The following is a 16477-nucleotide window of genomic DNA, read 5'->3' as shown; positions in this document are numbered from 1 at the left end:
CGCAGGGAAGGAGAGAGGTGAAGGCTGTGTGGAGTTCTGTGGAGATGTCTTCATTGGCAGCTTCTGCAAAGGGTTCCAGTGACAGCTCTTCCGCTGAACTGGGCAATGGTATGGGTTTGTATAGGCTGTTGAGGGATCAGGATTTGTCCTATGGCTGAGGTCGAGGAGCATGCAACCTGTTATAGCCTTACAGAGAGATAACAGGGGTCTGGGTCAGAAGAGGGGCAGCTCTGTTCCACTCATCATGACTCTGCATTTCTTAGGCTAGTGACCGCCATGGAGGCCTTGCAGGGCCTCTGACTGCTACATTGCACAAGCATGAGTGACCAATCTCCTCTTTCTGTATGATTCTTTTTTGGTTACCTTTTTGTAAAAAGGACTCTGCTGTTAGAAAATATGTATTCTTCATGCAATAGAAATTATGCTTGAGAGGATTCACTTCCTTTGGCATAATAAACAAAACAAACCATGGGAGAGGAAAAAGAAATAAACCAAGCAGTCATCCTCTTGCCCACATGTGGGGAGGTGTCAGCAATGACTTCATGATTAAACAGCACATTTTTCATAGCTTTTCCATTTCCAGGCCAAAATAAATGGGTTTCTGGAGCTTTGTTGTTTCAATTACTAGAGATTGCTGAGATGTACCATAAATATAGCCTTGTTAGAGATGCCAAAACTTTAGGAGGGATTATTGTGTTCATTTTACAAGGACTTGGCAAATCATGCAGGGGGAAAATAGAAGATAATTTTCCAAAACAGTAAAAGTAGCACCAGAGGATGGAAGAATAGAAAAGCGTGTCACAGAGAGAGCATGGTGATGTGCTTGAGGGAAGATGTCATTGTTTTGTCTGGTCAGGGATTGCCCTGTGCTGCTGACACCTGGCTTGGTTGCAGACAAAATTGTTACACTGCGCCCCAGAACTGGGCCAACCAAGTAAGATCAGTGTGCCTCCATGGAAACATGTTTAAGAAAGGGCAGGGAACACTGAAAAGGAGAGACAAGTTCAGGGCAGGTACAGTATCCAACAGGATGATAACCAGTGGAAGAGCCCATGCTGGAGCAGTTGAGTAGGACACAAGGAGCAGCAAGAGCAAGGGACTCCCACACACCAACCCCAGCTCCTGCACCACCTATGGTCTCACCAAAAGGTTTGGTTGTAACCTGCAGCATGGGGTGGGGAAACAGGACAGGGGAAGTGAGGCATCTAAGTGTTGGTTGGCTGGTTTGTTATGTGGCAATAAAGTAATTGGATTGAAATTTCTCAACTCAAATGAGGTATTTTTTGGTCCATGACAGGATGTCTGACTATATATCAAGGGATGGAGCATGTTCATACTGCAGTGTCCCAGAGGAGAATGGGGGAGAGCAGAGAAGAAGTCTACTAGGGAATCATAGAATGTTTTGGATTGGAAGGGACTTGAAAGATCATCTAGTTCCAACCCCTCTGCCATGGGCAGGGACACCTTCCACTAGACCAAGTAGCTCAAAGCCCCATCTAGCCTGGCCTTGAACTCTTTCAGGGATGAGGAACCCACAACTGCTTTGCAGCTTTCTATCAGACTGCTCTTTGTTTGCTGTGAGGTAAAATGGGAGAGGGAGGCAAGAGGGGACAGATTTCAGTGAAGTCATTTGAGGCCTCCCTCAGCAGCAGTGGGACACAACCCCACCAAGACCAGTAAGTCTCTGTGAGTTTGCAGCCAGCACTTTCCTTCTGCCCTGGGGTATCAGGCTGGTTTTTCTTGACATGCTGCATATTTTCCCCTCACACCTGTTCCTTCTCTCCTCTAAACCATCACAAACAATATGAGGTTTTGTCTGCCCTCAGCATCCAGCAGCAGTTTCTCAAGCCCCTTAGCCCTTATTTTGCGTGGGTGCCCTAGACTTAACCAGAACATTCCTGCCAGAGGTTAAGCCCAGGCATTGCGTGGATAATCCATGAAAACTTTTTGCCTCCAGTTCCAAGTGACCGTGACTATAACAAGTCCAGACGTGCTGTCTGCAGCTCCACCCTGGCCCTTCTTCCACACTTTATCTCTCTCCCTGGCAGTCAGAGCTCAGAGATAGGACAGAGATCCCAGCTGCAAGCCAAGAGGGTTAGGAAAGTGAAATGCCTGTTCTTCTGCCCTGGCTGTGCTGCACCCTTTACCTCCAGTGCTAAAATGAAGTGGTGTTGCAGGGCACTATGGCCAAGGATGCTATGCCACGCTGCCATCACCATCCCTGCAACGCTGTCATTTTGGGCTGGCGAAGCCTCCTACCCTTATGGGACCAAGGCTGGGAGCAGCTGTGGGGTGAGTCCCTGTTAAACCAGAGAGCTGTGGGGAAAGCAGAGACTGTGGCATGAAGGCAGGACTGGAGAGAATTGCTGGAGCTAGAAACAGGATCTTTGACTGAAAGACCAAAGAGTGCCAGGGAGAGGGGTGGGCAGGGCATCACAGTGCCCTCAGCACAGCAGCACTCTTGGGAGAAAACCAGGAAAATTAGTGCTCAGGCAAGGATCGCCTTCAGGAAAAGGAGCCAAGCACTGGCTTTGGCAGGGGTGAGAGGGGAAGAGAACTGATCTTTTTTTTCCCCACTGAAAACTGCCTTTTTTCCTTCTCAGACAGTGAGACCTTTGCTTTGGCCCCTGACCTATGACTACAGGGTTAGTCCTCCTCCTCATGTGGTTGGTTTCTTTCCTGATTAAAAGTGATTAGGTAGCTCTAAAACCTGCAGAAATGTTACTGAGGGTAACAGAGACAAAGAGACCCTTCAAGATCTCTTAAATCCCCAGGGCAGTATTTAGAGAGCCCTGAGGAGAGAACTGGAGCAGAAAGACCCTGCCAGGACCTCTCTGTCCTTCTCCCTCCTGCTGCACCCTCTGTTGCCAACATCTCCTCCACCATGTCACTTTCTGAAGCAGAGGTGCAAAGTGCCCGTGGTGCCTGGGAGAAGATATATGTGGATTCTGAGGACAATGGGACAGCTGTGCTGGTCAGGTAAGGAAAGAACCCATCCAACTGCTGCCCCAGAGGGGTGAAGGAGAGAGAGCAAGGATGGAGTTACTGCCTAGGAGCATGCCATGATGTTTTTCATACAGCCCTTGCTGGGAAGAGGAGCAATCCACACAAGGAAAAATAAAAAGAAAGGGGTAAGGGGGTGGAAAAGAAGAGACAAGAACAATATCTTCACCCATGTAAGGTAAGGAAAAGAAAGTGTGGCATGAAAGAGAATGGGAACAAAACGTGGGTGTTATTTCCCTCTTCCTCTTTACCTCTAAACTCTTTTAATGCTTTTTTTAAACTCAGTATTTCACTTCTGATTCTCCTTCAGCCTCAGTCCATCTGTTCCACTGTATTATACCCTTTCTGTGGACTTTCTTCTCTTAGTTTCCATCCTGTTTCCCTCTCTTTTGTTCACCTTTCACATATTCATCTGGGACTTGCATCACCTCCATAAGCATGGATCAGTTCAAATACTATTTCTAGTTATCAGGTATTTACCCCTCCCTCCAGCTTTCTTGTATATCACATCTTGTGCCTGGATTACCCTCATGAAGCCTTACATGCTGCTCTTTCCTTCTGCAGGCGACACAATCTGTGCAGAGTTAGGGTCAGAAATGTAGCCATAAAATGTTAGTAGCATCCAGTAGCTTGCCTCCCTGGGGTAATTTACTCTAGAAGGTTTTGCTTTAGTGTCCTACAGCCCCAGACCTGCCTATAGAGAGTTTGGGGCTTCCCAGGATGAGAGACATGGCCATTATGGAAAGAGTCCAACAAAGGGCCAGGAAGATGATGAAGGGACCGTAGTATCTCTCCCATAAAGAAAGGCAGAGAAATCTCTGACTGTTCAGCCTGGAGAAAAGAAAGCTCAGGGGAATCTTGTCAATGTGTACATAAAAACCTGAAGGGAGAGTGCAAAGAAGGCAGAGCCAGGCTCGTCTCAGTGGTGCCACGAGACAGGACCAGAGTCAATGGGCCCAAACTGAAACACAGCAGGTTCCTTTGAACATCAGGAAAGCAAACCATTTTGTGATTCTGTGAAATGCAATGTGGAATTTGCTATGGATATTTCAGGTGGATAACCCGTTTACCCAAAGGAGTAAACTGCTTTTTTTAAAGGAGTTTGACCAAGATGACTGTAATTGATCCAAGATAATTTCAAACACACTGAATTGTGTTACTTTTGAATAAATGGAATCAGCAGTACCCCATACTCAAACAACAATCCCATCACAGGCAGTAAGAAAGCTTTGCAGTGGACTACAGGAAGGGGTTAATTAACAAAACCAATAGTAGGGCTTCTCTATGAAAACACCCACCAGTATCATAGTGGTCATATCTGCTGTCCAGAACATCTTTGGGAATATTAAACTGTCACAGTCACCCCATGTGAAGTGCTCTCACTTCTTTGTGAAAGTAACACTGAGAAAATATTATCTTTATAAGGAGTGGAATAAGTTCATTTTAAGGTGAAATGAGCAAAGTAAATGCCCTGGGGAGGTTTTAAGGTGAAATGAGCAAAGTAAATGCCCTGGGGAGGTTTTAAGGTGGAATGAGCAAAGTAAATGCCCTGGGGAGAGGCAGGGGAGAGAGGACTGGCTGCTATGTGCATGGGAGTTATGCACAGGTGCAAAAGGCAGAGGAGAAACAAGGAATGCAGAAGTATCTGTTCTAATAAAGAGAAGGGGGAAAGGGACGTAAATGTGGAAGGCAAGGCCTGGAATGTGTGGCTGTGTCTGCACTGATACCTTGGTCCACAAGTCAGGACGTCTCTCATTCCTCAACAGGATGTTTACCGAGCACCCAGACACCAAGTCCTACTTCACACATTTCAAAGGCATGGACTCTGCTGAAGAGATGAAACAGTCAGATCAAGTCAGGGGCCATGGCAAGAAGGTTTTCAGTGCCATCAACGACATGGTGCAACACCTGGACAACTCTGAGGCTTTTCTTGGGATAGTGACCCCACTTGGCAAGAAACATGCCACCCAGCTGAAGATTGACCCCAAAAACTTTAGGGTGAGTGAGCAGCCCTCTTCCCAAAGTGTGTAATTGTGAGGGGGGCATGTTTTCTCCTTTGAGGGGGAGAACTGAGGAACATAGGCTTTGTATGTAGGAATACATATATATGCCTCAGAGAATGGAGGTGGTGGAAGGTGAGATGGTTGGTGGTGGAAGATGGCAGGAGTGAGAGATCTGGCATCAGTGGAAGACGGCTGTACAGCTGATGTGGTGCAGGCAGGTGATGTGGTGGGAGCTGCACAGCTGCCCATGAGCTGTAGAGGGTTTTCTCAGTGCAATAGCATTCCCACACCTGCCGTTTAATAACAAGATACAGAAAACTAGTTTAACATTGGACTTCTGTCCCCGATGTATTTTTTATCTTGTAACAGGAATTGAGCTTTTCCAGGACAACTAAACCAGCTGTTATTGAACAACAGTGACAACAGCATTGTCATAATTAAACAAACTCAAATAATAAATACAGGATCATATTACTTGCTGAGATCCACCTAAGGTCACTAGCAGAGTGCATTTATAACTATTTTGTCTGCTTCACACAGCAAAAAGAGGCACCTGCTGGCAAAGATTATTTCCAAATGACGGTGATTTCAAAAGCAGTGGGCCCAATTTTCAGTGAGTGGGAAAATAAGGGATGATTTCTGGCTGAAAATACTTTTTCAGGATAAAAATGCACACAAAACAATAAATGCTGCACAGGAAAGGAGTGGCATTTCAAACTATACCAGCTACCTGACTGCAAGAACTCTGCTACAGAGTGCTGGATAGCTAATGAGCAGGAAAGATCAGGGAAAAACTTACCCCCTAAGCCATGTATTCCATAGGTGTCCAACAAAGGGCTCATCATGGCCTCTAAATATTTGGGACACTTCCCTGCCTGGAGAAGGATTGCAGTGGATGGACAAAGCACATCAGTCCTATGCAGCCATCCTTAAGTGATAGGTGCAGTCAACATTAACTAGGGTAGTTTAAAACACCAGCAGCAGTTTTTTTGTGAATTCTATAATGCAGCTTATTTTCCATGCTCTGTTACAAGCTCTGCAGGTCATGTGCTGTGAATTGTTCTTGTACCCCTTTCTGCCCTCCAAGAATCCCAACTAAAGATATGTAAGTTCTTATGCCTCTAATATGGAGAAAAATGGTTGTTTCTTCCCTTCTCCTTGTTTAGATTATCTGTGACATTATCTTACAACTGATGGAGGAGAAATTTGGTGGAGACTGCAAAGCTTCCTTTGAGAAGGTGACCAATGAAATCTGTACCCACCTGAACAATATCTACAAAGAGGAGGGTTGGTGAGAATGTGCACCCTCCAGGCTTTTCAAAGAACTTTCCAGCACTGATTTGCTGCTTTTGGGCCTCCAGCCACAGCTGGAAAAATTAAAATTTAGAAGTAAAATGGCAAGAAAAAAGGCTTATACAATATAGATATCAATGTCAATAATTTCCTTAGCAAACTGAGTTTCTACAGCTAAACAAAACCTGCAGATACATCAAAGTCAACCAACAAATCCTGAGATGCTTTGCAGCTTCAGTGTTTCAGGTGGGTTCCTCTGGCCACCGTCCTTGAAGACTACATTTTAAGATGGTGACTTTAAGCTTTCTATTCCTAAAAGAAAGACTTGCTGCTGCCAGCAGCACCAGCAGCTCTTTGGCTCACCTACCACCTCTCCATCCTCATGAATGACAGGAAGGAGACCATTTTGAAGCATCTCCAGAATCTTGGTAGAGGTCATTGCTTAAGAGGCCTGAGTATTGTTTTGTGTTTGAACTTAAACAAGGGGGAAGTGGGGTATGGGAATGACCAGCATCTGGGAGAGACATGAGGAAAATCCCATCTTGCATGAGCCAGAAGAGTCACCCAACCTTGGTTTCTCAGAGCAGCTCTCAGCACAAGGGATGACAACACTGAGTGTGGTCACCATTGGACCCCCGTGGGCAGGGATGAACATCTCCAGGGTGTGGATTTCACTGTGTTACTCCCAGGAAGTTACTTGGGTTGAGTTCCCACATGAAGCAAGAGTAGAGCTCACTGGCTCATGTGCATTCAAAATGCACCCAGCTGATGGAGAGTGCTGCCTTGCTGCGTGGGCAGCACAGGGGGCTCAGCCTGGCATGGGACTCGTCCTGTCCAGTCAAACAGCCTGAGCCTCCCTTCAGTGCTAACTGGGTCCTGAACTATTTAATTGCTTTTGTTTGTATTCCTTAGACTTGGTGAAATAATCAGCTAATAAGTGCAAATAACCACATGCTGTTTTGCTTCAGTGTAATGCAATAAACACAGAGAAAGTAGATGTGCCCTCTCATTTGATTCACAGAAAAGGTGATGTGCAGCAGTGGCAGCTGGTTACAGTGCACATTTACTGGTGGTACTGGGGGATTTCCAAAACCAGCTCAAGCTCCCACCCAGGCACTCATCACACTTGTGGCAGCCAGGCTGCTCATGGTTTTCACTTAACCATGATGCAACAGTTTTGTAAACAAGTACAAATGCAGAGTTTTCCTTCTTTCAGCATGTAGTTTTCCTCACCCACTGCATTTGGCAAAGGATGCTAAATTCCAGTAAGTCCAGAAGAGGAACTCTAGCCAGAGGGGAAGATGGGGCAGAGGCTGCTTTATTTGCTTCAGTTTTCTGTTCAGCTTGGGGAGAAAGGGAAGCATATTGCACAGCATTGCCAAGGACTGTAAAACAAGAACAAGATGTGTAAAATAATATTTATAGTCTCAAATCCCTCTGAAGGAGTACAAGTAGGTAAAGCTCTGAAAAGAGGTGGTGCAGTACTTTACTTCCATTGCTCTGCTGCAAACCAATTTGAGCTTCAGAAGATTTGAAGGCAGCAATTAGAAAAATTACAGTGGTTCCAAAGCAAAGTCCCCACCCACTTACCACCTTCCAGAGATGGAGACAGAGGCTCGAGCTGGGCTGAAGGTGCCTGAGGGCCAGTGCTGTAAAAGTGCCTTCTTTGCAGCCTCTCTAAGCCAGCAGCTGGAACGATTTCTAGCCCTTGTGCACTTAACTGAGCATCACCATCAATACTTTAACACAGTCAGCACTTGTCAGATAATTTCAGCCTGGGAAAGGACTGTACAGCCACAGCAGCTCCTGCTGCTCTCAGGCCCTTTGTAACCTTGCTGGTGTCCAGCCCTGCTTTGCTGCTAGTTAATCCTGCCTTTCTGATGGTGCATCTCCTAGAACTCTGCTTGCCTGCAGTGCTCTGGCAGCACCACTGAGCCTAAGGGAAGGGATTTGGGACTGCAGTTTCCCCAGCAACAGGAAGTGAAAAGCCAGAGCCAGGAGAGGTAAGTCCTGAGAGACTAATTGCCTGCCGACTCCATTATATACCCACAGAGGGGAAAGCAGGGAGAGTCAGGGCTAGAAGCAAACATTTCTTCCTCTTTCCTTGCATTTCTAGCTGCTGATACAACTCCTGCCCAGCAGTCTGCTGCTTACCAGTTTTGCAAACTGCAGGGAAAGACAGATGTCAGGTCTTACTGAAAAGAATAAATAATTACATAAGTAGTAACAGTGCAAGAATTTATTAAGCAAGTGGAAAAAAGTGTCAAAGCAAAAAAACAAAGAGCAAGAACCATCATGCAGGACTGGATGAAGAGTGCATTAACATTTTTATAAGCCCCTACATCAGAAGAATGTATTTCTACTGCCTTGGAATAAAGGAAAATGATACTGAGGAAGGTGACATGTGAAATATGGGACAGAAAACAGTAAACTGGAGGGGTTATTAGGTGCTGCACACCTCTACACAACACTCTGCACACTGCAATTGCCTCTGAAGCATGGCTCAGTCTGCATTTATACTTAGTTTAATGCTGACTGCAACCCCCATCTTCCGTGTCCCTACAGCTAAACCCATCTGCTTGGATGTAGCCAAGCCTATGCCCTTGGCTGCCTGTACTGGCCCCAGGAGTCTGAAATCTTGCTACCATTCCCTCTTCAGCTACGCAGATAATCCCAGCTTCAAGGCTATCTAACATTTGCTCAATCATCACTTTGCATTGGCTTAGAGAGCTGGTTTACCAATTTTCTCCCATTGCCCTTGGGGATGGGTGGTGCAAGACAGGCTGGAGAGAGAGGGACTTCAGGGCAGGGCTATCATTGAAGTAACAGGATGGTAACTCCCAGATTCAACAGCTGATTCAACAAGGGGACAGAGGAACAGCCTCCTGTGGCAGCTCCACTGGCAAGTTTCATGTTGTATAATGAGATAGAGTGGCACTAGGCCAAGCACCTCTGCTTGCAAATGTCACCATTTTACTGTGTGGTTCCTCCTGTTGCAGTGGGAAAAGCAACACACAGGCTGCGGTGGCACTGGGCCAGACTTTTGCATCCTAAGCGTGTTTCATCAGTCATCCTAATTTTTTCTTCCCAACTGCACTTCAGTCCTGTATTTCCACAAGTAATTCAGATTATTTTATGAGAGAATCAGAGATACCTTCTTGTTTAACATTTAGTGTAGTACTTCCTCTACATAAGGAAAGCCCCAAACCCAATCCCCCTTTGTAATTAAATTGAAAAGCCATTTCTAAAATGGATGGCATATCATCCAGAATTTGCTAGTGTGGAGTCTAGGCACTGTTTTGTCACAGTATGTAAATTTTACCCACCCTCCCTTCCTCCCCCTTTATACAATACAAAATTTCTAGTTGCTGGCTGCAGAGGGAGATAGGTCCTCAGTATTTCTGGAATATCATTCCAGAAAGGAATTCCAAAGGAATCACTGGCACTTGTGCTATGTAAGATATATCTAGAAATGACCGGTCACCTTTTGTCACACCACTAGAAGTCCATTAACAACTATGTGATGATAGATGTTTTCAAGCACTTACACTCTGGCTGTAGCAGATGGACAAACACTGGTAACTTCCATTCATCAACCACCTGGACCATCCAGAAATGAAATCAAGAAACTGTCCCAGGAAGGAAACTCATGATCAGAATTCAAATGGATAAATAAATTAAAAAGGGTTAAGTAGTTAGTCATCATCACTTTGGCAGCTTAAAATTATGTGAATTCAAAGTGGAATGTGCAATGCTGGATCCAAGTCCTTGCAGAGGTGTAAAGGTCCTGTTACAGCTTTCACTGCCAGCCAATACACTGCTAAATTATCTTCAGAGTTAGAATTATCACCCATGTGCTCTGACCATACAGAAGATGCTACAGAAACGACACAGAGTACAAATGCACAGAGTGAATGGTATTACACAACAATGTTATTAGCAGGCCTTCATAGGCACTTGCACTAGAGAGACAGAGGCTGCAGAACCTGCTGGAAATGCCAACAAATCATTGCAAACACTGCTCTTAAGCATCACTATTATATAACTCAGTAGTGTGATCACAAGGAGGAAAATTTACCAATATCTAAATTCTTCTGTGTGGGAGTAGGGCATATCTGAGTAGTTTAAATACCTGAAAGCACTTTCAATCCAACAGAATGGACAGCAATCCCTTCGGATCAAGGGCACCCTCAGCAAGTTGGTGCAGTCAATGCACTGGAGGAAAGGGATACCATCCACAGGGACCTCAACAGGCTTGAGGGGTGGGTCTCTGTGAAGCTCAAGAGGTTCAACGAGGCAAAGTGCAACGTGATACACCTGGGTCAGGGAATCCCAAGCACAGATCCAGGCTGAAGGATGAACAGATGGAGAGCAGCCCTGCTGAGAAGGACTTGGGGACGAATGAGGGGGTGGACATGACCCAGCAATGTGCACTCGCAGCCCAGAAAGGCAAACGTGCCCTGGACTACACCCAAAACAGTGTGGACAACAGGGTGAGAGAAGGGATTCTGCTTTGCTCTGGTGGGACCCCCACCGACCCCACCTGCAATGCTGCATCCAGCTCTGGGATCCTCAACACAGGATGGACATGGACCTGTTGGAGTGGGCCCACAGGAGGCCACAAAGATCATCAGAGGGATTAAGAACTTCTCCTATGAGGGAAGGCTGACAGTTCAGGTTGTTCAGCCTGAAGAAAAGGCTCTGGAGAGATCTTATAGCATGTTCTAGTACTTAAAGGGAGCCTACAAGTGGAGAAGGACTTTTTACAAGGGCATGTAGTGTCAGGACAAGGGGGAATGGCTTTAAATTGAAAGAGGGTAGATTTAGACTGGATATTAGGAATCAATTCTTTGCAGTGAGGGTGGTAAGGGGTTGCCCCCAGAAACTGTGGATGCCCCACCCTTGAAACTGTTCAAAGCCAGGCTGAATGGGGCTCTGAGCAACCTGGACTAGAGAAAGGTGTCCCTGACCACAGTAAGGGGGCTGGAACCGGATGATCTTTAAGGTCCCTTCCAACCCAAACTGTCTGATGATTCTGACTCCACATGTTTCTGCTTTTGAAGATTTTAGAATAATCACATTGTAAGCAGAATGACTGCTTCTCCTAGCACACGTCTGTATGTTAAAAACTCTAATAATCAGATATTTTTTAAAATACTGAACTGCTAGTTAACCACCTTAACAGACCAGTATATCCTTGTTAAGTTATTGGACAATATGGTTTCTTTTTAATTTTTTTTATTTCTTTTGTTCTTAATTTTTGTTTGTTGTTGCTGGTTTGTTTTGTTTGTTTTAATACAATTAAAGATGTACTCCACAAGAAAAAGCAGAAAGAGTCCTTCTGGAAAAAAACAAATATATTGAACACATACCAATCAAATGGTACAGATATGGGACTGGCTTTGATTTCAAAATTTAAGTAGAAATAAAAAAGATGTAATGCAACAGCTGTTCAACTTCCAAGTCTAAATAGGCACTGTAAAAAGACATTTCCGCTTTCTCCAGCACATGTTCCTGTCTAAATGCTCCCACTGTAATCAACTCCTAGGATCCCAAACAAAAATAAAACCCAACACTGGGAACGTAATCTTAAGAGTAAAAGTTAATATCCATCCACCCACCCTCTTACAAAAAAAACAAACGAACAAAAAAATCCCCCCAAATACAACCTTTCAATGCTGCTGTTTTGACTGGAGCAGAATTGGAGAATTTATAAAGGTTCAAAAGCACCCAAGGCAAGTAGTACAATATAATTTGTTCATTAACTTGTATTGGAAAGGAGATTAAAAACATTGAGATCTGCATCTTGGTACATAAAACTGTTGTCCTGAATAAAGAGAAATCTTTCAGGAAAGTTTTACAACTTGGTGGAAGTCCAGGACCCAGCTTTAGGCACCATTAATTCATGGGGTTTAATTCTGATTTTGTTATAACCACTTTTATATACTGTACATCTACCCTAATTGTATCAGTGTTGGAACTGCTCACTGGTGTCCCTTTGAACAACTGTAAACTAAACCAAAGTATGCAACTCCATAGGAAGCTAGAGATCAGGTGAATATACAGCCAGTTATATTTCCCCTGCTTCGCGCTCCTCTGAGCTCCTTGGCTCTTCCGATCGGCCGTTAGCACTTTCGTACGAACGTTTCTTGTCTTTGAAATCCCGCGGCGACCTCTCCCTCGAGCTTCTGTCTTTGTCACGGGATGTTCTATCGCGATCTCTTGAACGCTCTTTGTCTCTGGAAGATCTTTCTTTAGAGGATCTGGAAAGTGCAGTGCATTTAAGAATTCAAGTTCAACATGAATTGGTATCTATCAAACAGCACTTAGATTTTATATTTTCCTTCTTTTTCCAACCCAGCTTTAGATTTATATAAACAGAAGTGTATGAGAAGACACCAAATCATTCTACCCTTTTCCCTTTCCTACTTCAAAAGACAAGTACTTTGCGGTAGGATTTCATCTATATTTATTACAGAGCCCAGATTAAGTTCAAAGTGCTTCAGTACATCTCTTACTTTCAGCCTCCACCTCCAAGTTGACATTAACTGGAATTGAGCAGAAATTTCTCATCTGCAGTCTCTAGTTTAAGATCAGTGTCTAGCCTTTCTCAGCCTATAAATTACAAACTTAAAAAACAAATTTAAAAACAGGAGTTTGCTTAAAAGTAATGGGAAATTAACTTTCATAATTCTGGAAGGGAGGCTCTATATGACAAATACAAACCAAATCTGGAATCTGTTCTACAACCGTACTTTGTTATAAGAATTAACCCTTGTGTGACTTGGAAAGGTTGGGGTACTACTCTTTTTAGATATTTTACTCTGATAAATAGGCATTTTCAAAACCTTTATGATGGAGGCAGAAAAGACCTATTTTGTTAAACAAACTAGGTAGTTTTAAACTAAATTAGCTACCTGTATGGAAGAAAAATGGATTAGACACCTTCCTCTATATTCCCTTACAGATGCACTTAGGTTTCTTTTTGAAAAACATTCCATCTGTATTTTACCATGTACTGCAATCACAAAATGTTCTAATACAGATTTTTACAAAAAAAAATTTAACAGCTCACCCATCATTTCCTAGTTGAAAAATCTGGTACTCTGGATCATGAGACTGTACTCTCTCCACTTACAGAAAGTTACTGTCACTTAACCTCCCAAGCTTCAAAACTAAGGTCTGCAAAATGCTCCTCTACTAATTTCCTTTTGCAAGCTTACAAAGAAGTGACCTCTCACATTAGTTGCTCATCTGAAAAGATTACTTTCCTTACAATGTAGTGTTTTGCAAGACTTAGTACTTGAAAGAACACTGGGATCCACAGGCATTACCCTATTCCACAAACTACACGCCACAGAAGAAGAGAACCTACACGCCAAATAAGAGCTTCATCCTGGAGCTAGTAAAACTGTTCATCAAATACCTTGTGCCCAAGTCCCCTGCAGAAGTAACTATGATTTAACTCCTGGAATAATTTGAACTATAAGCCCTGCATGTGTGGCCACTTCAAAACCTGACCTTTTATCTTCTTGTAGGTCAACAGTCTCAGGGTTTTAAGACTGGGCACCCTTTCACTGTACTGCTCTCGAAGTATGCCACAGTGGGTAACCTATACAAGATAGGAATCCTGTTTATGAGCAGACCTCCCTACCAAATGCCTCATTGTGCACTCCCAACTCTTTTAAGTTATGCTCTCCTCATTCATGTAAACAATGCTCAGGAACAGACAGAAACTGAACTATTCAAAAGCAACAGCCCCAGACTGCCCCCTGCAGTAATCTTCCCATGAGAGATCCTTGCAAAGCACTATCTTCAGATGCAGTGCAAGAAGTTTACTTTCAGGCATACCTAAACTTACTTTTATCTGGTGCAGTTCACAACAGATGGGCTCTGGTGTTGAGAACAAGAGCCCAAGGGAAAACCTGAATGCATTGACAGTAAGATGACTGCTGATATCCCTGGGTTCAAATGAAAATCAGCTGTTTCACTTTCTATGCTGCATGAAACTAGTATCAACTTGACACTAATACTCCGTAGCACTCATCCAAAACAGAAATAATATATAACCCTGTTGTTGTTATACAAAAAAATAGAGAATAAAGCAGTCTGGTGTGCCAAATCCTAAATATGCTGAAGTTGTAACTGAAATCTGAGACAGACTCAAAATGTGTTGAAATTATTAAGTGGGAAGCACAAACTTAATTTAGTGTGAAAATTCTCACTGTGTGTTGGGAAAAGCCATTTATTAATATGGGTATTCTCAGTTCAGTCAGAGAGAAAAAGAGACATTTCTACCAGGCTGGGCCTGGGAGAGAGTTGGAAAGGAATTTAAATAATTCTTTATCTCTCTTGCTGTTCACATTGTTTATAGATATGTTCTGCCACCGTGCGTCATTCAGAGCACACCAATGGTGTGAGATGCTTTTACTTTAAGACCAATGAATTTAGTCTGCACAATGCTCTCTATAAAAGAGCCATGTATTTGAAATAGAGTTTTCTTCTCGCCTTCTGATCTTGGAGTTCTTCTGTTCCCGTCCTGCCTCAACAGCGACTTTTCTAGGGCAACATTCACCTCTTTTTGGAGCTGCGTTCTCGGCTCCTCTCCCTGGAGCTGTGCCTGCTTCTATGATGGCTGCGGCTCCGGCTGCGGCTGGTGGAGCGGGACCTGTGGCGGTGGCGCTTCTCACGGGATTTGGATCGAGTTCTTCTCTTCCGTTCCCGCGAGGCTGAGCGAGAGCGGTGCCTGCGGCGGTCTCGGGACCTAGACCTAGGAACAGAGAGGGCTTACAGCACACACTGCTCTCACCCAGCCACTCTCACCAGAGTACTGTGAACATGATGTGTAAGCACATCTGTACAGAGAACGGCCTGCAATGTTCAGAGCCATTGCAGTGTCTGATTCACAGGCAAACAGACAGGGGAAAGCAACATTAGAAAGCCTATAAACTCCTTTTTGACTAATGCAGAAAATTTTATAGTTAATTCATGACTGTATGGCTACAGCATAGCCAATTCAGGATCCTGAAAGCAAACAAAATAGGAAAAAAAAATCTACTTCTTTCTATTATAAACTAGTGTCTTTATCAGGCAAAGAAGAACTTCATTATGCAGTTATAGGGATCATCTGCCAGAATCTATGTGTTATGATGTTCTTTAAAAACAGGACTGTATTGTTCCCCATAGCTACAACAAGAAAACTAATCTGGAAGGTTCTAAACACTATACAAATTTGGTATTTTCTTTTTTTTTTTCCCCCCAAATCACTTTGCAGTCATACCTCACTGGTGACCTTCAACTGTGTAGATTTGAAAGTACACGCATACTATTAATGGGTGATCTGATGAGTTAGCCTAGTGCTTAGGGATTCTGAAAACATGGGCTATCACCAAAAGGTATTAGCCACAAGCTTTTGTAAAAAAAAAAAAAAAAAAAAAAGCAATTCTCTGTGCTTTAAGTGTTACTTGTTACTTGGGACATGAAGCTGCATTGTAATAGCCACAAAATAGATGCAGATGTATAAACTCAGTAGCATGGTGATAAATAGTGTACAAACACACAGAGAGATGACTATGTAACAGAAAGCTTTTGTTTGTAAAGATGGACATTTTAAACTAACAGTGCCAGACAGTCTTAAAATGTTCCAGCTTGTGAAAGGCTAACTTCACCGCTGGTATTCCTTGTCTGCAGATTTATATACCTTTTGGCATGCTTGCTGTGGGATCTGGACCTGAAATAAATGGAAAATAGTAATTTTTCTTAAGAGAATCTCACTATCAAATAAAGTGCAATTTAGTAATAATAAACCAGACTAGTTGGCCTGTTATTGTATTTCTTGCTTTAGCAGCAAGTATTTAAAGGCCTTTTATTTGATGTCAACATCTTTGTAACATGTTTATCAGGAAACACATCCCTGTTTTGTGTTGCTGGGTTTTTTAAAATTTATTTTTGAGACTACTCTACTAGAAGCCCAGAAGATTATCTAACCAGCTTTGTAACTTACATCCCTCCCACAGAAAAAAGCTTACAGGGGAAGTCAGTATTCCCTGATTTCCTGACAGGCAAATAGTACCAAACTGCAACAGATTTCGGGAATTCACACTGTTAACTTCTGAAACTTAACATGTCAAGAGAACTGCAGCTCAGGTTCCATTCCACTCTAGCCCCACCAGGCCTGG

The 16477-nt window shown here is 43.6% G+C and overlaps 2 protein-coding genes across 8 annotated transcripts in view; one reads left to right on the top strand and one right to left on the bottom strand.

The window, feature by feature from the left end:
* Positions 1-2884: 2884 nt before the first annotated feature.
* Positions 2885-6354, top strand: LOC128788707 (cytoglobin-1-like). The gene is made up of 3 exons (XM_053943927.1): positions 2885-2979; positions 4770-5001; positions 6173-6354. Exons 1-3 carry the CDS (start codon positions 2885-2887, stop codon positions 6299-6301), a joined length of 456 nt encoding a protein of 151 aa, XP_053799902.1. The 3' UTR covers positions 6302-6354.
* Positions 6355-11638: 5284 nt separating this feature from the next.
* The window catches only part of LUC7L2 (LUC7 like 2, pre-mRNA splicing factor), a 29156-nt gene continuing 24317 nt past the window's right edge, over positions 11639-16477 (bottom strand). For 4 of the 7 annotated variants that reach the window (XM_053943282.1, XM_053943286.1, XM_053943279.1 and 1 more), the window contains 3 exons: positions 16000-16029; positions 14875-15069; positions 11639-12562 (listed from right to left, as the gene is read on the bottom strand). In XM_053943282.1, the coding sequence (XP_053799257.1) occupies positions 12370-12562; positions 14875-15069; positions 16000-16029 (418 nt within the window). In that variant the 3' untranslated portion in view covers positions 11639-12369. Of the gene's footprint in view, positions 12563-14870; positions 15070-15999; positions 16030-16477 lie in introns of those variants that run through there. The other 3 variants (XM_053943283.1, XM_053943280.1, XM_053943285.1) reach the window with 2 other exon arrangements.

Source organism: Vidua chalybeata, chromosome 5 (assembly GCF_026979565.1).
Source record: "Vidua chalybeata isolate OUT-0048 chromosome 5, bVidCha1 merged haplotype, whole genome shotgun sequence".
NCBI lineage: Eukaryota > Metazoa > Chordata > Aves > Passeriformes > Viduidae > Vidua > Vidua chalybeata.
This window is presented reverse-complemented; position numbering and strand designations above follow the sequence as displayed.